The sequence below is a fragment of the Suillus fuscotomentosus genome (assembly GCF_016647785.1).
Source record: "Suillus fuscotomentosus strain FC203 chromosome Unknown F5891scaffold_49, whole genome shotgun sequence".
NCBI lineage: Eukaryota > Fungi > Basidiomycota > Agaricomycetes > Boletales > Suillaceae > Suillus > Suillus fuscotomentosus.
Genome location: NW_024539561.1, coordinates 42,732 through 66,399, shown reverse-complemented (window position 1 = coordinate 66,399; position 23,668 = coordinate 42,732). Strand labels below are relative to the sequence as shown.

General features: G+C 47.7%; 7 protein-coding genes and 1 non-coding gene across 8 annotated transcripts; 4 read left to right on the top strand and 4 right to left on the bottom strand.

The window, feature by feature from the left end:
• Window positions 1–50: 50 nt before the first annotated feature.
• F5891DRAFT_1280220 (uncharacterized protein) lies at window positions 51–876 on the top strand. The gene is made up of 3 exons (XM_041370401.1): window positions 51–357; window positions 408–450; window positions 514–876. Exons 2-3 carry the CDS (start codon window positions 446–448, stop codon window positions 818–820), a joined length of 312 nt encoding a protein of 103 aa, XP_041222654.1. The 5' UTR covers window positions 51–357; window positions 408–445; the 3' UTR covers window positions 821–876.
• A 976-nt stretch (window positions 877–1,852) lies between these two features.
• Window positions 1,853–3,079, bottom strand: F5891DRAFT_1050215 (uncharacterized protein; the record flags this gene model as incomplete). The annotated part of the gene is made up of 3 exons (XM_041362438.1): window positions 1,853–2,722; window positions 2,744–2,977; window positions 3,029–3,079. 3 exons carry the CDS (start codon window positions 3,077–3,079, stop codon window positions 1,853–1,855), a joined length of 1,155 nt encoding a protein of 384 aa, XP_041222653.1.
• A 1,033-nt stretch (window positions 3,080–4,112) lies between these two features.
• Window positions 4,113–5,518, top strand: F5891DRAFT_1192254 (uncharacterized protein; the record flags this gene model as incomplete). The annotated part of the gene is made up of 3 exons (XM_041367582.1): window positions 4,113–4,172; window positions 4,227–4,247; window positions 4,295–5,518. 3 exons carry the CDS (start codon window positions 4,113–4,115, stop codon window positions 5,516–5,518), a joined length of 1,305 nt encoding a protein of 434 aa, XP_041222652.1.
• Window positions 5,519–9,511: 3,993 nt separating this feature from the next.
• Window positions 9,512–15,979, bottom strand: F5891DRAFT_1243617 (CNH domain-containing protein; the record flags this gene model as incomplete). The annotated part of the gene is made up of 23 exons (XM_041369766.1): window positions 15,434–15,979; window positions 15,193–15,379; window positions 14,593–15,140; window positions 14,026–14,540; window positions 13,656–13,970; window positions 13,552–13,605; window positions 13,418–13,494; window positions 13,304–13,367; window positions 12,945–13,250; window positions 12,581–12,894; window positions 12,467–12,530; window positions 12,102–12,407; window positions 11,785–12,054; window positions 11,610–11,733; window positions 11,500–11,558; window positions 11,021–11,450; window positions 10,889–10,966; window positions 10,752–10,837; window positions 10,544–10,705; window positions 10,368–10,496; window positions 10,221–10,318; window positions 10,043–10,164; window positions 9,512–9,993 (listed from the first exon to the last, which is right to left on the bottom strand). Exons 1-23 carry the CDS (start codon window positions 15,663–15,665, stop codon window positions 9,512–9,514), a joined length of 5,022 nt encoding a protein of 1,673 aa, XP_041222651.1. The 5' UTR covers window positions 15,666–15,979.
• On the top strand, window positions 15,930–17,907 carry F5891DRAFT_545138 (S-adenosyl-L-methionine-dependent methyltransferase). Its single transcript, XM_041372190.1, has 9 exons — window positions 15,930–16,177; window positions 16,234–16,398; window positions 16,455–16,505; window positions 16,558–16,603; window positions 16,647–16,680; window positions 16,728–16,828; window positions 16,878–17,060; window positions 17,109–17,250; window positions 17,308–17,907. The coding sequence occupies exons 1-9, from the start codon at window positions 16,083–16,085 to the stop codon at window positions 17,679–17,681; spliced, it is 1,191 nt and encodes a 396-aa protein (XP_041222650.1). The 5' UTR covers window positions 15,930–16,082; the 3' UTR covers window positions 17,682–17,907.
• A 1,910-nt stretch (window positions 17,908–19,817) lies between these two features.
• On the bottom strand, window positions 19,818–19,926 carry F5891DRAFT_t90. Its single transcript has one exon. It is a non-coding gene; the product is annotated as a tRNA-Leu (tRNA).
• A 161-nt stretch (window positions 19,927–20,087) lies between these two features.
• Window positions 20,088–22,054, top strand: F5891DRAFT_957579 (amidase signature domain-containing protein; the record flags this gene model as incomplete). The annotated part of the gene is made up of 9 exons (XM_041375496.1): window positions 20,088–20,367; window positions 20,413–20,513; window positions 20,536–20,714; window positions 20,762–20,854; window positions 20,897–20,982; window positions 21,033–21,184; window positions 21,233–21,429; window positions 21,476–21,607; window positions 21,661–22,054. 9 exons carry the CDS (start codon window positions 20,088–20,090, stop codon window positions 22,052–22,054), a joined length of 1,614 nt encoding a protein of 537 aa, XP_041222649.1.
• A 345-nt stretch (window positions 22,055–22,399) lies between these two features.
• F5891DRAFT_1149777 (mitochondrial carrier protein RIM2) lies at window positions 22,400–23,664 on the bottom strand (the record flags this gene model as incomplete). Its single annotated transcript, XM_041365109.1, has 4 exons — window positions 23,523–23,664; window positions 23,279–23,461; window positions 22,655–23,219; window positions 22,400–22,606 (listed from the first exon to the last, which is right to left on the bottom strand). Exons 1-4 carry the CDS (start codon window positions 23,609–23,611, stop codon window positions 22,400–22,402), a joined length of 1,044 nt encoding a protein of 347 aa, XP_041222648.1. The 5' UTR covers window positions 23,612–23,664.
• Between the last annotated feature and the right edge of the window lie 4 nt (window positions 23,665–23,668).

Here is a 23,668-nt window from a genome sequence, read left to right as displayed (position 1 = left end):
TAATTAGTCGGTCCGCCCATAATTATGTAATGTATTTTAAGTCATACTGTGCCGACCAACTCAACTTTTTTTTCGTAGGAACGAAGCAAGTAACATGTAACAGCCCGAGGCGAAGCGAAAATCGTGAGGCCATCTGCCTTTAAAATCCCTGCATGCACGCTATGGACTTGCATTGCTCACTGCAACAAGCTCCATGATATTCACTTCCCGCTTCACCATTCTTGCCCTGCTCACCCTCCTCGCTGGTGCCAACATGGAATGCGCAGTGTGCCAAGAAGTGTTATATGTCGACGGTGTATTGACCTACAAGCTAGTCAGGATTTACGAGGATTCTGAAAACGGGTTCAAGAAGTGCATGTAAGTCACACTCACATCTTCATCGAGAAGGGTGACTGACGGTCCGGCAGCTACGTGGATAAGAAGGACGACGTGATGACCTGCGAGTATGTGGTACGTGTTTTTTGGATGCTGAGCAGCTCATCGTTCTCATTTGACACGTTGGATGGTCATTAGGATGACGGCATGTTACAAGATGGGGGTTCGGGGTGTCCGAAAGTGTCAAAGGAGGAGAACTATGCAGGATGTGATGTCGAATAGGCTCGACGAGAGGATCAACATTGGTCTGCAGAAAGTTGGGTATATCAATAGATTTCGTCTGCGTCAAGAATTCTCTTCATACGTGTTTCGCCTGGACCAGTTTGTGACAATCAATCGCCTCGAGCATCTCGAGACAATGAGTGCTCCTCCAGGCCTATCAGTCAGCGTCTCAAATTCAAACTTAGGCGAGTCCGTTCATTCACTATGTGGAAGAACGAAGTGACACGTGCATATCCCTGAGTTCACTCGTATGAGGTCCAGGGGGAGTTGAAGCACATGTGTAGCTCTTGGCGTCAGGTAGCGTGACACTTCGAACATCTCAATCTTACTTATTCCATTTCTTTTCACCTCATAGCGGCAGATGTCGTGCGCCACCATACCCTCACCAAAACACCCATGAACAATACCCGTGAAACTGCCCCCAAGTTACACATCACCGCCATTTGATTAGCATCCCCAAAGGATAATAAATGGGGCTGTGCGCAAAGTATGACTTCGCCAGTCTAAATGTATGTCCATCGGGTGAGGTATAGCTGTCGTTTTTCACAACTATCGTCACACCCGATAGCATATCCGTTAGGCACTGTACCGAAGGTGGTCGAGTTTGCCAGTGTAGGATAGAATGAGCGCTGTGGATGGTGAGGCGAGCTAGGGTTAGTTATTTCGGGTTCACAAGCATGGCCTCACGAAGCAGCAAAAGCATTCTTGACGCGGTCAAACTGTCCTCTGGAAAGCCTGACCTTTGGCGCTAAAATAGTGACAACGGACGAACAGCGAGCTGAATATGCTGCCCTCATTCCTTCCTTGGTCGTTTCGCATTTTGTATTATAAAATGATGATATAGAGTTCGCGCATTGATGTAATTGCTTCATCTTTACCCTGTCTTCTATGCTACTAGAACTACTTTTCGTCCGGTTGCTGATGGCAAAGAAGTAGTGCCATTAACCCTGTGCGGTCTCTGAGACGTATAAACTTGCACACCCTTCGGTGACGATGAGAGAAGATGATTTGAGATTCGACTGTTATCATCTTCAACTTGGAATCTCAAGACCTTTGTGAACGACATAAACATCTTGAGGTTGGCTGTCTATATGTTGCTTGCTGGCGCTGAATAGGTCATGCTGGTTTCGCTGCACGTTTCACGATTTATAACGAGCATAATCTATTGAAGGGTTGGCAACGAGTAAGTATAGGCTACATATAGCATAATCGTGTGAGCATAATTTCGTTAACTATGTACATAAACTGTCCTAGTCTATTGAAAAAGCGAGGAACGCGTAGGATCTATCACTAATTTGAGGGATGGGAAAAGAGTGACATATTCTGCTAGTTGTTGAGGCGTCGTCCTCACTCCACCGCCGAAAATCAAGCTTTCTAGGGGACACTGTGACCGTGTTATCAACGCCTTGAATTCTCCATGAGCCCACCGTGCTATATTGCGAACTTCGACGATGCGTAGATTCGGGAGCATGAGATAATCGAATAGCCCAAGAAGTCCGAACAAGACCTTGTTCGTACGTAGATCGCCGGAAATGCGCAAGGATTGAAGTTTGGTGTGCGCCAATTTTCCCAAGGTCTCGGTCGCCGGCATGAATGATCCAATCATCGTCAACGACAAAAGATTGGGACAACGACGGAGCAAGCAGGGTAAGGAAACTAGTCCCGCTACCATGATTTCAAGATTTGTGAGACCGGCCCATGAGGGAGAATTGAGGCTAGATAACACCTGAAAGTTAGACCACATGCCCAATAACCTGAGATTGCGCATGTTGGGCGGCAAATCCGTGATAGAGTGCATGATAGAGTGCGTGACAGCTGGTACTGGATTTGAACCATCCGTGTATATAACCAGCTCCTCAAGTCCGCCGAAGTCCGCCGCCACCGGTGGAAAGAAGCTGGTACCAGAGGATAATCCAACATGCAGTGAGGATATTTGATCGAGGTATGGCTGGAGCAGGCTTCGTAGCTCTGTCCATTTATTGTTATTACACTCGAGTGTCAATGACAGTTGACGTCCCCGTGATCGCTTGAGGTAGGAGTCATAGCAGAAAGCTCTCTGCTGCCAGTCGCCATGCCCCATTTCCAATCGCAGCCTGCGCCATAAACTCGGCATGTTCACAGCAATCTCCCGCCATCATCGACATACTGCAGTCAACTGCATGGGGGCTAGATATGGCGCGGGCGTCCAGTTTGCGTCTTCTGGGATGCAGTAGAGGAAAATTTGAGCGAGGATTTCGGTGGGCAGGCGCCCGATAGGCGATGAAGATCCCCTGGGAGGACCGATGGACTGCACAATCTTGGCCATCTCTTGGACGAGTTGCCAGTAACGATAGTTGACATGGTTTGGGTTTGAGGCCTCGCGCATGACTACACCCAGCACCTAAAGTGGATGTTTGTTCAGACGCCCACACCTTCAAAATGAGGTACTTACAAGGCGACTAATGATATCAGGGATGGCTGGTGGATCGGTGTTGTATTTCATATCGACACGAAGGAGGTTGAGATGTTGAAGATGGAGGTCAGATATGATTGTGAAGTTCGGCCAACCATCGCGTCCCTATTTAAACTGCAACGCTTCGCAAACCACAGGTCCACAACATACATACCTTGCTATTGTAGTTTTTCATAGCGGGTCTTGTGAGAAACACTGACCATCCACATCTAGAGACTTTGCATTGTTGCAAAGAGTGTCAGTGCGAACGCCTGTAGAATTTGTGGAAGGGTTATTTCGCGCCTGTGGCTTCAACATACTTGGTCGGCACTACTAGGTCATCCGAGACTGGTGTTCTTTTGTGAATAATACCTGAAGTCATATAGCAGCTTTGTGGAGCTGTGACCTTTATTTCACTTTATTCAGTAGTATTGTGTTTTTAGTTTGATATGTGCGAAGGTACTCACAAAATCAGGCTCTAAGTCTCCTCCCCACATTCCTACCGACCGTACTAGCATGTACGCACTTAAGGGCCGATTCACTTTTCGTTAATCATGTCTCCTCCACTACACTTTTGAATATTGATAACGACGCACTTGAATTTTTACAGAGTCACGCTCTCAGGTTTGTTCATTGGTTCAGGTGACAATATGTCATCCTCAGTTTTGATGCAACCTCATGGAAAGTGAAACTGAAGCGAAACAAATCGGCGAGTGTCTCTGTGCTCCGGGTTTCCAAATGGTTGACAATGCGAACCTTCTGGTCGTCCATAAGTAATTGGATTGGGAAGAGGTCAGTCCTAATTACGGATCTAGCAATTAGTCGTATGTAATGCTTGCTTTACGTCATGCTATGCAGTCTGAATTTTCTGAAGTTCTTGCCTCACTATATGGCGATCTTTGCTTTTTGTATCATAAGACACCGCAAATGTTGGATAGGGTGCAGCACAGATGGCAGCTGGGTGCGGTAGTTAACGGGCACATTAATCGCCGTCACTTATGTAGGTCACTTGGCAGTTTACGTACTTGATGATACTAGTAGCTACTCGTTCCTTCTTTGTCGAACATTTCCACCAACCCCCGACATGCAGGCATTCGACAAGCTTTCTCCTGTCCCAGATATCCTCAGTACTCTGCAAACTATCGTAAGTGTCCATTCTAACTATTGCTACGTCTGAAAGTAACACCATGCGCTTCAGCTCGCAAGTTCACAAGTGATCGTATGTCTATGAAATATATCAAATGCTATGTTATTGACGATGACCAGCTTTCTGCAGACCTCAATACCCCGTATTCTAAATTCCCCAATACCGACCATTCTACCATCGAGCTCAAAGACCGCAGCATCAGCGCCCTCATCACCGAACGCCAGCAGCAATTAGATGCAACTTTTCACCAGATCTCAGCCCTAGAAACCGTGATGGATCGTCTAAAAGATCTTCAGACACAACTCGTCGAAAGGACGCACAAGATAACCCAATCCATGAACTTGCACAAGGGACTCTTATCGGCTCTCTGGCGCCTGCCAAACGAGGTCTTACCCCTGATATTTGTCCACTGTCTCCCGACGCACCATCACATGTGGCCCACCTCCAGGCTAGCTCCCATGTTACTGACCAAAATATGTCGGCGATGGAGGGAGGTTGCTACGAATATGCCCAAATTGTGGTGCAGGCTGCATTTACAAGAAGCCGAAGGCAGAGACTGGCAGCGGATAGCTTTCTGCTACAATTCATGGCTGGAACGGTCACGAGGATTTCAGCTCTCTTTATCAATAAGGAGTTTCCAAGGTCGCTTGACCAATATACAAAGCCTCCTTCAACCTTATATCAATCAAATCTCGTCTCTCTCTATCCTTGTTTTTCGCCAGGTCCCTGAACTTATGATGACAGACCTCCTAGCACTTAAGGAGCTGGCCGTCACCATCTCCTATCTTGATGCTATTCCAGCTATTGCGCCATCCATCTCACGACAGCGGTTATCCCTTCGCAGTCTTAAGCTAAGGGGGATGGTGTTCAACCTCCATTACTTATCGTATCTCGACTCCGTATGGGCGCACCTGACAAATGTCGAAATTGCAATGGATCAACCGAATGCAGTCATTCATTTACTCCGTCTGTGTCCCAACCTCTCCTCGTTCACGATTCACGCAGTTTTCATGCACACTGGCATACAGGACGTAGAGCCATTCACGCACACCAAACTTCAATCTCTACACGTTGATAACAGCAACTCCGGACTCACGAACAATCTGTCTCGTTTGTTCGATGCTCTATCACTCCCCAAGTTACGCGTATTTGAAGCTCGGTACATACGAACATGGCCTCATGAAGAGTTGAAGGCATTTCTGGTACGGTCGAATTGTCCTCTAATGAGCCTGGATATTGGCTATGGAGTGACGACGACAGATGAGCAACGAGCGGAATACGTTGCTATCATCCCTTCCCTCGAAGTCATAGTGGATCCCATGAGTCGCGATCACTTTATATAATATACAGACCTATTGTTACACAGGTCGCGATCCTAACATGATAATATTGGACTTCAGATCTCAGACTCGAACTACACACTTACTCTACACCATTACGTAGCACTGAAATGCGTCACATCTCCTTCGCAGATCCCAATAACTCCATAGCTTGTCCTTCATGGACATCCACGATCCCACATAGGATCAACCGTCCGCGTTATAGCCCAGAATTGTCATCTAGGGACCAACACTCATACAAGACAGCGCCTGTGCTACGTTGCCCCTTCTGTGCCCTTTCTATTCCGAACGCCATGGAAAAGCCCTCTATGATGTTGATCGAGCAGTTACGAAGCGTCCACTCTAGTCAACGGAATGTCATTCAACAACTTCAGGCAGATAACTCAGCGATCTCGTTGAGATTCGTCGGGAGAGAGACGCTTTCCGAGCGGAGGCTGCGAAGCTTCGCAAGGAGCAGGGAGAACTGCACAACCGACTGGATGGAACGTTGTCAGAGTATCGAGATTTGAGGCGGGAGCGTCTCGCTCTTTCTCGCGCATTCAGCATGCATCTTCTTTGGGACGGCCATCAAATGCTAATAATAAGGTGTGTGCAATTGGTCAGTGATTATGCGGCTCTAAGTCATCCGATCAGGCGATGCAGAAGAGTCCATCTCTTGGTTATCATAACACAGTCAGTCGTTGAGCTGTTATCATCAACGCATGATTCCATTACCCCCCGCACGAGATGACCCACAACAGGCAGAACTCATATTCCAGTCGCGAGTCGTAATAACGGATGATCCCCAAATGGATCAGCCTGTTCGCTCAAGTCGGAAGGTGCCTAGGACCATGATGCCTGTTCCCAGGGTATCATTGTACGCACTCGACATGAACCGTTGAACGGCGGGTCATGGATATGAGTGTATGCCATCACGTCAGGACATGTAACGCCAAGAAAACTACTTGCCTCGTGTCATGTTGCTGTGGATATGTATCAGAGGACAGTATTATCGGATGTTGGACTTGGTACGTATGTTAGGACGTCAAGATCATAGTAATGGGGCCAGGTGAAATTGACGCGGCCCTGCCGCACTGCCGCGTCAGACCTCGTCACTGCCGCGTCAGACCTCGTCACTGCCGCGTCAGACCTCGTCACTGCCGCGTCAAACTTCATTCATGCCGCGTCAGACCTCACCGCCTCCACATGCCGCGTCAAACCTCACCACCTCAACTATCACACTGTCCGTATAACTTAGGTATATTTTATTTTACATCTGTCATAATAATTTATATTCTCACAGTGTTCCTTTTCATCCTGACAGAATTAGACGTCGTACACTGTAATTGTCCATAGGCAGTAATAAATTTATTTTACTAACTTAGCATTCTTTCGTTTTGTCTCCTCTGGGCTCGAGAAGAAACTATTATTATCGCGCTTTTGTAAATCGTATCATGGCCTTTGTGAGTGCTTTAAAATACGGAGTAAATTTGTTATACCCATCTTTTAGGAATTAATCAAACATATATTCAACTTTTTCTATCCCAACGAGACAGAGAATCAAAATTATCCTGATCTTTGGAGTCTGCAGACGAGCTATCCGAAGCTGTAGTTCCTTCTCTGCTGGTCGAAGAATGACCGCCCGTTAAACGTCGATGTGCTCCACAGGCTCGAAGGGTCCAGAGAGGGAGGAAAAGAAAATAGTCATTGACTTATGTATACCTAGTTGTACATGGCTCTGAGGCAAATAAAATAACAAAGGAATGGTCGTGAACTCATCCAACTTGATCTGGAAGTTGAATATAGAATATAGGAATGGCGCGTCAGTAGCCGCGTCAAGGTTCGTCAGTACCGCGTCACATGCGCGTCACGCCGCGTCAAAATAGCTACGCCCATAGTAATGGTAACGCCATGTGGTAATGACGCAGATCGAACCTTGTACAAAACTCGTCAACTGATGCCATTGGCCTTCACCTCTGCCATGAAGATAACCTCGAAAATGGTTTTACGTTCACACCGAGATGAGTGAGTGCGAAGTACAGTAGCTTGCTTGTCTGACACTCACAGGTGGGTATATGAAAAAATGTATAGCCTGGAGGCTGGGAAGCAGCGTGCCAAGAAATTCGCATCATCTTTCCACCCGCTTTCAGCTGGCATATTATTCAGTACATAAAAAGCAAGGGATCTTCTATATCGTCCTCCAAAATATGTGATTTGATCCTCCATCACATCCTCATAACAATGCGCATCTATCTCGTCCTCGCCGTTGTTTTTGCTTTAACAACATTGATATCCGCCAGTGACGCTGACCAATGCCCCACCTGGTGCTTCTTTCCTTCAACTTGTCATCCATGCCCACACAAACTTTGCGTGAGTATGAGCAGTTTGCGGCCTGAATTCAACTACATTACTCACTGCTTGGCAGTTGCTCTTCGTATGCTCCTAGTGTGGTGGTGAGTCGTTTTTTGGCTTCCATATCGGTGCAGTATGGTTGATGGCACGACGCGCGAGTTACTAGGAGTTTATTGCTGGGTTGATCAACGAATTTGCTTCCGAACATATTTAAATGTCACTCGAGGAGATCTTGGAATGCGTAGAAGGTTCAAAGACTGACGTGTCTGCATTCCGTAGCTTTAAGATGTGGTTGTCAAATAGCGATGGAAAACAGAGAGGCGCCTCTAGATTGAGCAAGGATGAACGGAAGGGAAACCTATTTCTGGCTCCAAAGAGGAGAGTAAAATCACACTCACGCGAAAACTTTATTAACACTACTATATCCCATTTGCGTCAGATGAAGATGGGTTCACCGCAAAGGAGATGGCTGCGACAACATGTAAGCTCTAACACCCTCGAAGTTACAACCGACTTTAACTTTGAAGATCGTGTGCGCTATATTGTCAAGTTCGTACCTTCACTGGATATTGCCCGGTGAATGACCATAGCCTGTGCGTAGAGCGGTCTCGAGATATTACAGGAGCCATTCCCAGGGGAGAAACTTCCTGGGGATGTGACTTGACCGCCCATTATGGCAGACTGATTGAATTAGAGCTTCCAAAGCGGCTCACTGTGCCGCGTTGACTTTGATCGTGTGATCTCTCGTAAAGTGATCGCTTTAAAGTCTCCGATATCTGTATTAAAATCATTCTGGAGGGTACCCTTGATCGTTAGTAAGAACCTTGGCATGCGGCATGGAAGGTTTCGACGAGTGGCATGGGACGTGTTCAGAGCATTATGACAATTCATCTGCAAGCATGGGTTGAACGCTCGTTCAATTAACCCGGGAAGTACAAATAACGGACGCGTTCATGATCCTTAAGTCGGTAACTGTAGTTGGCCTTGCATTAGTAGCTTCACCCGGTGTACTATGCATAACTCACGGAATACAGGTCTAGCCAGAAATAGTAATGTCGAACCTTGCATGTGACCTACGGATACAGCAAAGACAGATCCATGCGTCAAATATTATCTTACCATCAGAGCCAGTGAACCTATACACAAACCACGGTCATATGGCACCACGGACTGAGGGTATAAGTCGAGAATGGAGTACACTCACAAATAAATCCCGTAGATAAGTTGGGTTATTAAATCGGCAGTTCCATTGACAGAATCCAGGTTGTGGTCCTTCACTCGAATAATAAGAAAGACATTTCACTAGGCTGCACAAGACACATTCTGTTTTTGTCGATAGCCGCGAGCAGTGTTTGGTTCGACGTTGTGCTATAGAAGTGGAATAAATTATACTCGTGATTAACTCGTAATGTGGCGGTCTCTTTGAGTAAAGACTCCGAGAGCTGGATGTCTTATATACACTTCACCAATTCATCTGAAATATTGTCCATAATGGTCACCAAATCCATTACCGGAACCCAAATGACAGGATGATGTAGCGAATGAGCACTGATACAAATTATGTAAGTTCCTAAAACAAGATGAAAAAGATGAAAAAATCCACAAGGGTGTACATCTGTAGAAAATAAATGCGCGACGAGCGTCAAGAGTGCCTGTGTGATGTGATCATCTCCAGGATGTCATCGGGAGAAGGTTGGGGGACTGCGGGGGAGAAACGGTTTGCTGGTGAAAGTACGTTGAGTTGTTGGGTGACCCAGGTGCACCGGGTGGATAGAGCGGCATCGTAGGTGTCAGCTCAAATACGTGCTGAGCCACTGAGCGAGGGCGCCCAACCGGGCCATGTTGAACGGGCTCCGGTGCAGCCATGACACAGTGAATCCGGGGGTCAAGGTTCATCTGTTGGGAGTTTTCCGATCCAGCCGACGGAGGGGCACAGGTACCACGACCGTCCCAAATACAGCGTATCTCATTTCCGGGAATTATCTGTGTGAGCAGACCTGTCGATACGTGCCTGACTTCAATGAAGCGGGAATCGAAGAGAAGTATGTAGGGCCAGTGGATTGCCACGCGCTCAGCCGTGCCCTCCCATTCAATGGTGCCCGTGTTGCGACTAGGTGCGCCGTGCTTGTTGACGTAGATTCCGAACTCTGGGGTCTTACATCAGTGCTGACCGAAAATCAAATCCAATCAACTGACCATCATAACACAAAAGGAATTCATTTTCCACGCGGAACATCCCCATTGGCCGGCAAGATTCACCGCGTTTCGCAAGTCTTTCATAGCCATCGTCACGCAGTGGAATAGTGACACTCTTGAAACTTGAATGATGATTAAAACGGATAAATGGATAGGTGAAGTGGTAAAGGCGACATACTCAGTTAGATCCATGATTTCAAAGCCTTTGGTGCAAAGAATCGCGATCTTTGCTTTGAGGAAGACCAGGTCGAAAGATTCCGAGGGCAGAAAGAATTCCTACCAAAGAAAATCAATATGGCAACGTCATCCGCTGACAATCACGTACCCTATACAGTCGGAACCACTCTGAACGCGCAGGTCGTATACCGAAGCGAGAAGTGAACGACGCAGGTGCCTTGCTCCTTTCATTGATTTTTTCCACCACCGGTTCCAAAACACGGAAGACGCTGTCGAGCTGTTCACATTGTCAGTAGGTTCGTCTCGGTATGTCGCAGAACTGACCCCTTTCTTCTTCATGTATATGACTAGCGTTCGTCCGCCTTGGTTGCCGACGCTAAAGAAGTGGACGTCCCTGGTCCCATTAACCCTCTGTGGTGTCTGAGACGTATGGGCACTCTGTGGGGATGATGGAACGAGAGCCTCGATGTGGTATGCAAAGAGTGCCTATTTGTAGGTTAGTATCTTGTAGGGTGATCACTAACGGAAATACCTTGTCTGCAAGTACGAGGAACATTCCAAAATCCTCGAGCATTGCACACTGTGTCACCATCTTGAGATGTAATACACGGCGCATAGCTAAAGTCGTATTTGTCAGTCTGCAAAGAGATCAAATACGACTGCACGAACATCTTGAATCATGTCTAAAGCCTATCCAAACCCCCTCGGCACAACCAATCGCCACCAGTGCTCGTCCATCAGCGGTAGCTTGAAAAAGCGTATCAGTAAGACAGATGGAAAAGAGGAATGTCCTGATCTCACTAAAAGGAACAGAGCAAGTAACCTTGCCTGTGAGGGAATTCTCGTGGTTCCAAGATGGTACAGCAGCTGAAGATATGGACGGGACAAGAAAGGTGTCTGTACTGAGCGGCTCCAGCTCGAAGACTTTGTTTGACTCTTGAACAACCTTGCGCAAGCCGATGGCCTCGTCCAGCTTTTGCTTCCACTCCGCTCGCGCTTGCTGAGATTCCGTATATAAGGTATGCAAACCACCAAGCCTGCCGTTATAGTGAATGGTACAAGGATATACAAGACGTGAATCGGTAGCGGTGTCGGGAGCACCACTACCTGGAGAGAGCCCGCCTTCTGCATGCCTGTTCCCTCCACCAAGACCGAGACGCAGAATACTTGTGCTGCGCTGTGTCGGGGGATCGGTGAAGCTGGCCAGAGTAAGGAGGTCTAGCGGTATGGGCTAAACCACGAGTGAGTTATTATACAATGCCATATTTAGAATCACTCACTCTCCGGTTAACGTTATATTTTGTCACGCCGTCTTTTTCTTTTGTCTTGGTCATGACCACTGATTTGGGTGTGAAGTTTCCTGATACAACACAAGGATTGGAACACTTACAATAATTATCGAACAGCAAGACGAAAAGCTCAGTCCACCCGTTCCATTCAAAACCGGTATCGGGTTGTCGCAGCAACTTGCCAGCATGAATAAGAGAGCGGTTTTCATTCAAAAGATCCATGTCCTAAGAGGATCGTTCAGTACGTGACGACAAACAAGATTCTTAAAGACTTACAACGGACTCGTTGGGCTTGAACTGCAAATTCGAGTTATAGCACCAGAGCTGAACTTTCTGTTTCGCTGACTGAACACCTGGCTCGGTTTCCTTACCCAGAGACTTTATGATCTCCAAGACCTGAGGGATCGCTTCACGATCCTCGTGATTAGCAGGTGTCTCATCCATTATGCCTTTCAAGAGCAGTTCGTATCGCAATAATCGAGGGATAGGACGGTTGATAAAATTCTTCATGTCTAGGCGGTGGGCATCCGGATGCCGTATACATTGCTACATGATAGTTAGGAATGTAAAGCGAAGCAAAGAACAAGCCTCACATCAACAAACGTCTTGAAATCATTGTTGTTAGCCATCTCGTCATCGATGCGATAAGCAGCGATAGGGTAATTGGGGATGTACTCCATGTATGCATCCCTGAAGTTCAAAGCAGCGTCAAACATAGGTGCTGTAATACTCTTGATCCTTGGATGCTCATCGCGCTGTATATCATGTAGTTGGTCCAGAAGCTTCCGATGATGCGAATGGAGCTCAGCAAAGTTGTGGAAGACATCGGTGATAAAACCGTTCAATCTCTCACGAGGAATGACTGAAGGATCGCCTTCTCGCAGGGCCTGGATATAAATCTGTGGTGGCGAAAATGAGCTATGATATTAAGATCGAGTACTTGCAAAGGACAACACACCAAGTCGATGTTTTCTAGGTCCCTGACGTACGCCATCTCGCCTTTGATCAGTTCGAATATAATGCTGGACACAGTTGAGTATTTCATGACAACTCAAAGAAAAGACAAACATACGACTGGCGCTTGGCCTCAGCCTTGCTGAGGCTCTCTCGAACATCCTTGGCTACGATGTCGTGCCATTCCCATTTCCCAGTCGGACCTTTGCCCATTGCAGTCTGGAACGTCCGGAGCTGTGCAACATTTTGAAGATTCCTGATGGCTTCAATGGCCTCTGCAAGGTAGTACGCGTCTGGGTTGCCTTCAGTTGTCTCCTTCATGATCGCCTCCAGCGCGATAGGGTACTTCTGCAGATGTTCAGAAGGTCGCGATAAAAAGTGTTTCAAATCCAGTCGACGAGCTTCCTGTTGCTTGGATTGTCGCGAGCACTCCTACAAAACAGTCCAGCGATGGCTCCTGATATGCAGATAAATTATCATACCTCGAGAAACAATCGAAGGTCCGCGTTGGACTCAATCTCGTCTTTGAAGCGCTTTTCAGCAAGGGGCAGATGTCCGACGTATGTCGGATATGCAAAGCGGAACTCTCTCGCGGCATCCAAGAACACATCTCCGATCCTTTGGATGATTGGTGCTTGCTCACGTTGCCGAACATACATAGCTTCCACTAGTCTCCTGTTGCATTCCCGAAGATCCAGGATGTTTCCGAAAACCTCTTCAACAAACTCGTCTAGCTTGTGAGCCGGCATGACAGGAGGACTTGCTTTCAGCAGTGGCCGAATGAACAGCTAAAACGAGGAGATTAGGTGGGTCAGACTATCAAGTAATACAAGGCACTGACCGCCTCCACGGTGTCCAGGTCTTGGACGTATTGCTCTTCCTGAGTGATAGTTTTATAGATGATGCTAGTGTGATCTTTGGTACAGCGCCAAACAAAGTTCACGAAGATGCTCACGTTTGACGATGAACTTCACTTTCTGGAAGTGTGAGAAGGATGCCGGGATCAACCGTACTCAACCAATCTTCGGTTTGCTGTTGTGGAGATAGTTGATGTTCAATCCAGTCAATCAAATGCGAAAGGTGACTTACGTGGTGCACCTCTGGCTCGGCTACGGGACCTAAATCTACGATTCGACCAGCTTGCTACAGAAACATTAGATCAAACTCGCGACCAAGGGATCACAGGAACTTACTCGACGTGGACAAGCAAACGAATAACACGGGTCGTCCTCACTACAACTCGACGCATAGCACCGAGTGAGTGAAGTGATGACGGCTGTTGGCAGCTCTTCCCTCTCTCGGTGAGCCTCAGAATTGCCCTCTAGGTCATCCAAAAACATATACACGTCCTCCACACCATCTTGCAGCAGCTTCTGACCCCACTCAACTTCGTAGAAAAATAATTGCTGCTGTAGACTCCGAGCGACCTGGAGAGCAGCACGGCGATCGGTGGTCGAAACACCATGATTGATCAGCAGTTCACGCTGGATTTGGTTTTGAATGGTAGACTGAAACCACGGCATTGCGTCAAGTCTTGTCACAGAATTCTAGCAATGGACTTACGACGATGTCCTTGCCGGTGAATGCACGAGGGTAAGGAATGCTACTTTTCACATGAGTGCCCCGAGGCACCTTGTCGCGCAAGCGGACGGCCAAGTGCGACAGCAAGCTAAAGTTGACAAATCTGTCTGGATCTGGGTCATCGCTCTCGGAGTCAAAGTAATCGTCATCTTCTTCTTCTTCATGGTCACCCGGCGGAGGCCCAGGTGTGCTGCTGTACACACTCGGACGAGCACGCGCTAATGAGTCCACGCTTCCACCTTGGAAACCGACACTGCCAGAGTCTGAGTGACCGTGACTGTATTTAAGTGCCGAAGGGCCCGCCGATGGGAACCCGTAGGACCCTTCTCTGCTGAGTATTGTTGGCCCAGATTTAGTAGTTGAACCGTCTGTATCAGTGTAGCTGGTAGCTGTTGTCGTCACTGAGACATTGCGGCCCAGTGAGTCTGTTACCAACGAAGATATGGTGGAACCTATAGAAATTGCGCGGCCTAGTTTCGGGTCACTATCTTGATGGTCTGCAGATGGTATCAGTTAGGGATCGAAGTTTTTCGTTTTGTGTGGACTTACAATTAGGGATATAGTCGGATGATGACGAAGGGCGATGACGCAAATCATTTACCCGAGCAGATGGTGCAGGGCCATTGATTCCATCGTTTGGATGTAATCGTACATGAGGTTGTGGGTAGGCATCCGCAGGACGAAATTGTTCCGAAGATTGTTGAGAGCGATGAGATGGGCGATTCTTCGTATCGTCTGGACCATGGTCGATCGAGAATTCATCAAACATATTGCTGAGACCAGGAATATTCGGGGGCGAAGCGCCGGGAGGTCGAGGGGACGATTTGGGTGCGACGGTGACACCGTAGCCTTGCACATCGAGGCTGCTATCTGATTGTTGCAAACGATACGCATCTACACCATTAACAGACGCTCCATTGGCGTGCGATGGAACAGCGGGGACAGCTTTATGTATATTTGGCAGCCCATCAGCATGAGAGCTAGTAATGGCTGGTTTACTTGTAGATGAGGTTGGGGATGTTGCAGAACCTGTGGATGGGCGACTGCCATTATGGCCATTGGGTTGTACCGTAGGTGCCTGAGGAAGCTGACGACGCCTGTGCGTGTGATGAAAACTCTCCGGATAGAATTAAATAAATGACGACCTACCCATCAACTCCAGCCGTCCCAGGGCGTGAAGTACTTGCAACTGGAGGTGGTTGATCATGAGGCTGAGGACCTAAAGAAGAAGCACCTGGAGGCAACGGAAGTGGTCTCAACCTCCTTTGTGTAGGAGAGGTCGCAGTATCAGGTTGTGGGCGTATTTCAGGAGAATGTGGCCGCTGAGGCGCAGGCGCTATATGCCATAGTCAGATTACTCGCTCACAACGCGAGTGAATATAAAACGAACCAGGACGATGAAAGACATTTCGCATTGAAGAAGGAGATATAGTCGCGTTGACGTCGTGGAATGAACCATTGGAGTAGGGCTCGCGTGCATGGGCAGAAACCGCACTTGTTGGCGAGCGCTCGGTTGGGGAAGCTGTTTCTTCGCCAAAGATCCGCCAAACTTCATCATAAAGATGCTGGAGATCCTCATCCCCGGGTGGAGGAGGACGACCGTTGGATTGGAGAGTAGACATGATTCCGGTCAATTATCGAATTGGGAACTGGTTGGTCAAGTTGACCAGAACCTTCGGCTGCGCAGCAGACCAACACTACTGACCTGGAGACCGACCAGATGCAGACTTTGATGGTGGTCGACGCCAGAAATAGCGGTAGAACACGATTTTCTGTGTTATCAGAAAACTTGGATCCCAGTGTCGGACAAGTAGGAAAACGAGACTATGTCGCTTGGTGAGCGCTCAGGGAACCCAAGCCAATAATCATCATCGGATTTCGGTTACATCCGGACCTAAGCTCATCCACTGCAGCTGTGAACAGTCCACGTTTACTGATCTTTTTTCTCTGATCGCATCTAGGCATAGGTTGCAGTGGAGCGTACTGCTGTGTAGAGACAAAACACCCGCCAGAATCTCGGCCTGTGCTGTGTGCTCCGCATGACTTCTCCACCGGAAGTTCAACCTGCGCGCATACCGAAGCTATGCTCATCGGTGCACGACATCAACGCTGAGAAACCCCCATTTGGATCCAGGTAAGCATCAGAAAGATCAACAAAAAGATACCTGATCCAAGTCATCAAACGTGTAGATTTCTTACGCAAGACTCTGATGTCTGGACTCAGAACGCTTGGGACCATGTTCCACCTCCTGAAGATCAAACTGAAACGATAAATGCGTCATTGGCGAGGCAACGTCTTGTCCCAGTGCCCGAGGATGATAAGAAGAATTATAATGCGAAACCCGCAAAATACTGGTTCGCAAGTTTCGTTTTGTCAGTGCTTCATTCGTTCTGATGCTTTCGGTTGATAGGGATAATTTTTACAAGACGAATGCCGACAATTTCTTCCGAAATAGAAAGTGGTGGGCATAATTCCTTCTGTCCTCAGTAATATGCTCACCTTTTTAGCTGAAGGTTACATCTCGAATTTCCAGAGCTGCTGACAGCGGCAGAACCAGATGTAAGGGATTGTACCTCATCTATGATTTCTCTTATGTAGTCAGGCAGGGGATGTAACCATTTGCGAGATAGGATGCGGTGGGTTTAATATTATCTTTGATGAAACATACCTAAACCCTGTCTAGGCGCCGGCAACGCTGCATTTCCGCTCTTAACGGCGAACCAAAACCCAAATCTTACCATCCGTGCCTACGATTACTCAACCCATGCAGTCAAATTAGTACAGGTATGTACGGGTTAACTGTCTTCGTGTCCTTGGCTCAGTCCACGAGTAGACAAATGCCCTCTATAGCTCGCCACCTGTTGGCAAGATAGAGGCAGCTGTCTGGGATCTATCCTCACCAGGCATACTACCGCCAGGAGTAGAACCAGGGACTGTGGACATTATCATCCTGGTGTTCGTACTCAGTGCGCTCCACCCGAATGAATGGGGTAAAGCTATCGCTAACATTCATAAGGTATTTGAATAGCTTTATCGATATAGTCACTTCATCACCTGCCATTAGATGCTCAAGCCTGGCGGGCTTGTATTATTTCGCGACTATGGTAGACATGATCTCACGCAGCTGCGATTCAAATCCGGTCGTCTCCTCGAAGATAATTTTTACATTCGGGGTGATAAGACACGAGTCTATTTCTTCGAGCTTGGTACGTCGCGAATAAAACTCAATCAACCGAGTTTCTGAATTCTGTTGCTGTATCTAGACGAGCTTGCGCTGATCTTCACCGGATCCCGCGCCTCGCCTGCTCAGAAAACATCGACAATTACGGAAGTTGTAGACGAAGATAAAGATAACGAGCCAATGTCACTACCTGCGCCATCACAAACTGCCAGTCCCGCATCATACACGCCGGTGGGCACCCCCAACCTAGGATCTGACGATACCCCCAGCTTGCCCTCTTCAGGTCCATCATCTGACGTACACCACAACCTCCTTCGTCCTCTAGCCCACTGTCCACCACACCCTTTGTTTACAATCGAACAACTCGGTATCGACCGCCGGCTTTTGGTCAATCGGAAACGGCAGTTGAAGATGTATCGCATCTGGATGCAAGGAAAGTTTCGTAAAGCCGATTGATGCAGACGCGGCATGGATAAAGTGGCGTAGCTCAAGTGGTTGAATGCGTCACGGTGTACGTTCGTCCTGGTCGATCGGGTCATATCAAGTACACGTCTTGATCGGTCTTAGAGAAATAAATTACGAGGGTAATTCTGTAATTTAGGCAAAAGGCGATATACTGTTGAGACTTTTTTTGGCGAATCGAATTACGACAAGATGACGATGGTCATGCATCCGCTACAGATCAATAGGTCCAGCTGGCAAATGCAAAATCTGGCTTGAGTCTGCATCTGAATCATCTGCGGAGTTTGAAATAACTGATCCCCATAACTTATAGACTATAGTACTCGACTGGGGTAATTCATATCTTAGGATACCCATCATATCCCTTACTGCTTCAAGTTTTGTACCGCCCGAGCTCCTCTCGTGATTCTCATCTTTTCTTATTCGCTCGTTACATTGACAGGTGGTCGAAAAACGACTCTGGCATTTGGAACCTGTTGGTGTAAACGAAGGCCTGTATGCCCATTCATCCTTGACTGCCTTTTAATTCATGATCTATTGATTTAGAGCGAACAACTTCAGCCATCTCAAACTATCAGAACTACACCGTCCTCTCGGTCCTGGCAGCTCAAAACTCCTGCTCGGAACAAAGCTCATTGTCAAGATCTCAAAGATACTCGTTCTCAGTCTTGTCTGGCGTCTCGAATGGTTCGGACAAGTTCGGACTAGGCTCAAGGATTTGGTTCCCCCCTCAGACCTGGGTCCTGGCCACCTGCGTGGAAAAAGTTTAAACATTCATCAGGGTAATCTATAGATGCATCAAACGTGTCCATCCGGCGTTTGTGTAACAACATTAATCACTGGTCTTGATGGTGCCAGTATCAATAGACACGGCGGATTTCCTACCAGCCTTTCCTATCAAAAGCACATATGCTTGCTGTCGTGCTTCAGCAGGGCAGATTGGGTATTTCTTCCGCCACTTCAAACCAGCAGACTTTTGTCAACAACATTACTGTGGATTAATCACCCATAGCCAAGGCTTTTTTATGAGCACTACAATAATACTGCCAAGGGGACATAATTTGATAATGTGCATAATGGCGGTGGCCGCATCAGTGTACCGGTGAGTTCTTACTGGCGATTATGCTGATTGTGGCATATTTGCATGGTCAGATATTGCTTTATATTCAGATGTATTCGATACATAACAATATCTTCTTCTCACCGGTCTTCTGACGGCGCTTCTTGCCCTACAACCGATAGCATAATATGGCCCATGCAGAGCTTGATCGTCTCCAAGCATGTTTAAACTTTTCACTCGACACCCTCCGGAAAGAGATGGACAATTCTCAGCTTCTTCCCCTAAGCCAACACAGCTCAGTAGATTACCCGTTGGATGACCCAACGACTTACCTACCCACCATGGTGTTGTTTGATGGCCGCCGCCTGTCTCCAGGTATTAGACCACTATGCTTTACAGTCAACGATGCCTAACCTTCATGAAATATCCCCTAGCATACCTGGTTAATTGTCACTGAGCCTTGCCTTTTATTCATCTGAGTGCCTTTTCTAGGGAGAACTAAAGAACCTTATCCAGTCGCCTTTAGATAAGCGCATGGATGAGAAGTACTCGGCGTATGGCGCTGCCTCAATTGATATCCTCATCAAGACCAGTATCATCAACTACCTGTCTGACTTGTCAAATCCCTCAGAAGGCATCCCAGTTACTGAACTGGCCTCGAAATAGTTTGACCTTTACGTTGCTGAAGATTGAATAGTGTGAATGGGAGAGCCTTGTCAAGGGGTGCGGGCTCTGCATCACGAACATTTACCCGCTGTGAGCCCACACTTCTGTTATCGAGTGTGGTTGGTTCACATGTGTTATTGTAACAACAGAGAATGTTGGATCTCAGAGTAATGTCAATTTGCCTGTACAAGGGATGTACCTTTCCGGTACCGACGATATATGACTTCCTTTTCCCCCATCGCAGATTGTATGATACATTAAGGAGCCAATCAAGTTCGTTTATCGTTGAAGGGTATTCGTATTCCCTTCAAGTACCTTTTCGAAAGGCTCTGCGTAGGTGTAGACTCAATGGCATACGAGTCTAGTATCACATGAAGACGCAGGATGCAACGTGCAAAAATATTTGAACAGAGTGAGATTCGAACTCACGCCCCCGAAGAGACCAGATTCCGTGCTCATCAGATGAGCTGGTTCTCCTTAGTCTGGCGCCTTGGACCGCTCGGCCATCTGTCCATGTTGTTGCACTCGCTATGAACACATTGATCCGCGTCGGTCTATACACGGCGTACTATCTTAAGGTTTGTTTGGCGACGTTTATTTCTGAAGGTATTGGACAACAGACACAAATAAGTCCCTTCGGCAACTTTTGCAATGAGAGTTCTTCCAACAGAGTTATGCACCTCAGAGTTGGTGGATTAGCACGTGCATATCCATCTAGGTCTTGTGCTGGCTGTCGCGCTCATTCTTTTTCAACTTCACATTTAAGGCGCTCTGTAATCATTCATGCTGGACATGTTCAGTCGCTAAACGAAAGCACGAATGCGCTAGTCAGCTTCTCGACTGAAACTCACAATCTTGATTTCCATGGCCCTCTGCGTAACCTGACAGTTGCAATAAAGGATAACATATGCACCATGCATCTACCGACAACATGCTCGTCAGGCATGCTTCGCGGTATGTCGAATAGCGTGCCTCGTTCTCGCTCTAACTCTATCACAGAATTCACTTCACCATTTGACGCGACGGCGGTGGAATTTCTGAAGGCGGGAGGCGCGAATATTGTTGGGAAGGCTAACTGCGATGAATTTGGAATGGGGCAAGTCTTACTTTTGGGTTTCGCAGCTTTCCACTAACGCTCGTCTACGCAGGTCCCTGAATGTGAACAGTATCCATGGCCCCGTGGTAAATCCGTATTATTCTCCAAATGAAAAATCCGTACCTTGGGCCGAGCGCGAACGTAGATCGGCAGGCGGAAGCTCAGGTGGAAGTGCTGCAGCTGTTGCAGCTGGTATGTGTGACGCGTGAGTTGCCAACTTGTCGAAATGGCATAGCACTCACTCGGAGACAGTGCACTAGGTACAGATACAGGTGGCTCTGTTCGTCTTCCCGCGTCATACTGTGGTATTACGGGCTTGAAACCCTCATATGGCCTCATTAGCAGGTCTGTCACTTTTCAACTCATATTTCAGAAACTCATGGATAGCAGATGGGGTGTAGTTTCTTTTGCTGATAGCCTTGATTGCGTCGGTGTGCTCGGAAAGTCCGTTGATACAGTGAAGACCGTATTCGGTGAGCATGATGGTAATGAGCGGGAGTACATGAGTTGACAGTTCGAGCAGACTCGATTTCGTCATATGATCCAAAGGATCCTACCGCAGCGGCACCTCGTACAAGAGAGAGGGCAAAAGCTTCAGCAGAATCACTGCTATCGACTCTGGATGTGAACTCGTCTAGCCCTGACCTCTCGTCGCTTCGGATTGGGATACCACAAGTCCGTCTCGGCTCTCAGTTCGTTTGACATACTCACAGTTTGAGATAGGAATATTTCCCTTCTGAACTCAACACTACTATCGTAACCGCGGTTCGCAAGGTTTTAGAGCGACTATCGTCCCTTGGCGCTCAATTGATTCCAGTCTCCCTTCCATCGACACCGTATGCATTGAGTGCATACTACGTTATAGCAACCGCAGAAGCGTCCAGCAATTTAGCGCGATATGACGGGGTTCAATATGGTTGGTAATAACGTCCAAAAGTATGCTCCTCCTCAACTGATCCTGTCCAGGTACTCGTTCCCATCTGCTCCAGGTGCAGACAAATCCAAACCAGGCAATGTGTACGCACATACGCGCTCGGCAGGTTTTGGCGCGGAGGTGCGAAAACGCATCCTCCTTGGCACTTATGCACTCACAGCTGAGTACGTGTATCCTGTTTTTACTGTGAAGCCTTGACTCAGACTATTGGTCACAGCGCATTTGATAATTACTTTCTTCAAGCTCAGCGCGTCCGGCAGCGAATCAAGACTGACTTCGACTCTAATTTTCGCATCCCAAATGCTCAACTATCCGATCCCTCGCCAAATCCCGATGGTGTGGATATTCTCTTGCATCCTTCTGCGATTCGTACCGCACCTCGACTAGACTCAGATGCAATCTCTGGTCTGGGTCCATATCTGCAGGATGTTATGACTGTTCCCGCTTCTCTGGCCGGCTTACCAGCAGTGAGTGTCCCTGCCGGGTTAGCCGCCGACGGTTGGCCTGTTGGTGTCAGCATCGTTGGACAGTGGGGTTCTGACGAACTAGTATTATGCATTGGCAACGTGATCGAACGGACATCGGACAAAGATAATAGTAATTTAAGCTAATAGCTAATGCACTTTGTGGGCTCGATACTGCGTAGATACTCATCAATCCAGGCGCGTTTCGATTAGAACACACGCAATTGCTGCTCTTGGGACGTAGGACTGACGTTCAGACACACAATGGAGTGGTGAGTTACGACGGGTAACGTGTGGTACTATACAAATGTATGCGAAGCAATGTAGGATTGAATGTAAAATATAATGCGGGAATTGTGAAAGTGCGGGGAGGATAGTAAGGTAACCCAATCAGCAATAATAAACGATGAAGTTATCTAGGTTAAAGAGAAGGAATTTAAACATAGCTTATCGAAGGATCCCGACAGGGATCCCAACCTTTCAGAATGAGATTCAATTGTGCTTTCCCCATCGCAAGACACCCTCGTATATCGAGTACATCACCGCTGCATTAGGGACGACACGCATTAAATGCGCACTCAGCCCGCCATAAAGGGAGCGGGCTCCCTCTTCGGCAATAACGGTCCGCAGCGTTTGCCAAAGACCAGTGTACTTCATGACGCCGTTCACAGACGGTTGTCGTAGTCGCGTCCGTAGTACCTATACCACATGAGGTAAAAAAACAGTCCTGCCGGTCTAAAAACGTACCTCATGGGGATATGTGATTAAACTGGCGATGCACTTCGCAGTTCCGGCGCTGCCAAGCATTCCAAACCACTCGGTCATGCCTCCACGACCTTCAGTGTTTGCAGATAACCTCTTCAGGCGCTCATAGAGCACCCATTGAATGGTTCCCTCTGTCACGCCCAAATAACTCGCACTCAGGCCTTTGTAAAAGCCCTTGATGCCCTCCTGACGGTAGATCTGCGTGATCATATTGTAACTGCCTCCGAGGGCGCGTGAAGGTCCAGCGATTGCTCCTCGGTTCATACTTGCGAGTGAGGAGGGATGTCGACGTTCCGATGCTGTAAGCTGTAGACGCGTCTTGACAACCCAGATGGGATTTGTGGCTGTCCCCGTTATAATACCAGCAGTTGCAGCTGCGACAAGGTGGACGTAGGAGTTTTCTTGTCCGTGGTTGAATTGATTGGCGATAATTTGCTTGCCGTTACCGTACGTGTAGAAATTGATTGAACGGGCAGGTATGACACCGACTAGAGTTGGCACAAGGCCTTTGAAAAGCGCTTTTGGAGACTCGTCACGGTATATGTCACTGAATCACGACATCTTCAACGTTTGATCGCGCATGTTAGGAACACTAATTATACGTACCGTAGAATGTGTCCGGTCTCGACAAAATTCCACAACAAACCACTTGAACGCTGCGGGAGCGCTGCAACACCACCTCCTACAACCCCGAATGAAGTGTGCTTCTCCCTGAAAAGACTGGACTGCAACCGCGTCTTGACAACATCAAATGGACTCGTGACGATTGCACCACACATTCCACCCAGACTGACACGTAAAGAAGATACGTCAAGAAAATACATTGCACACATATAAAGTGTAAACTTACCCTCCTGCTACGAAGTGTTGCCATGATTTTGCTGGCAGGAGACTACTGGATGCAGTCGGGCTTGTCGTAATTGGAGGTGCACCGGCCATTGTATCGATCTAGTGAATATCCTCCCAAGGAAACAAGTCCACCAAAATCCAAAAGAC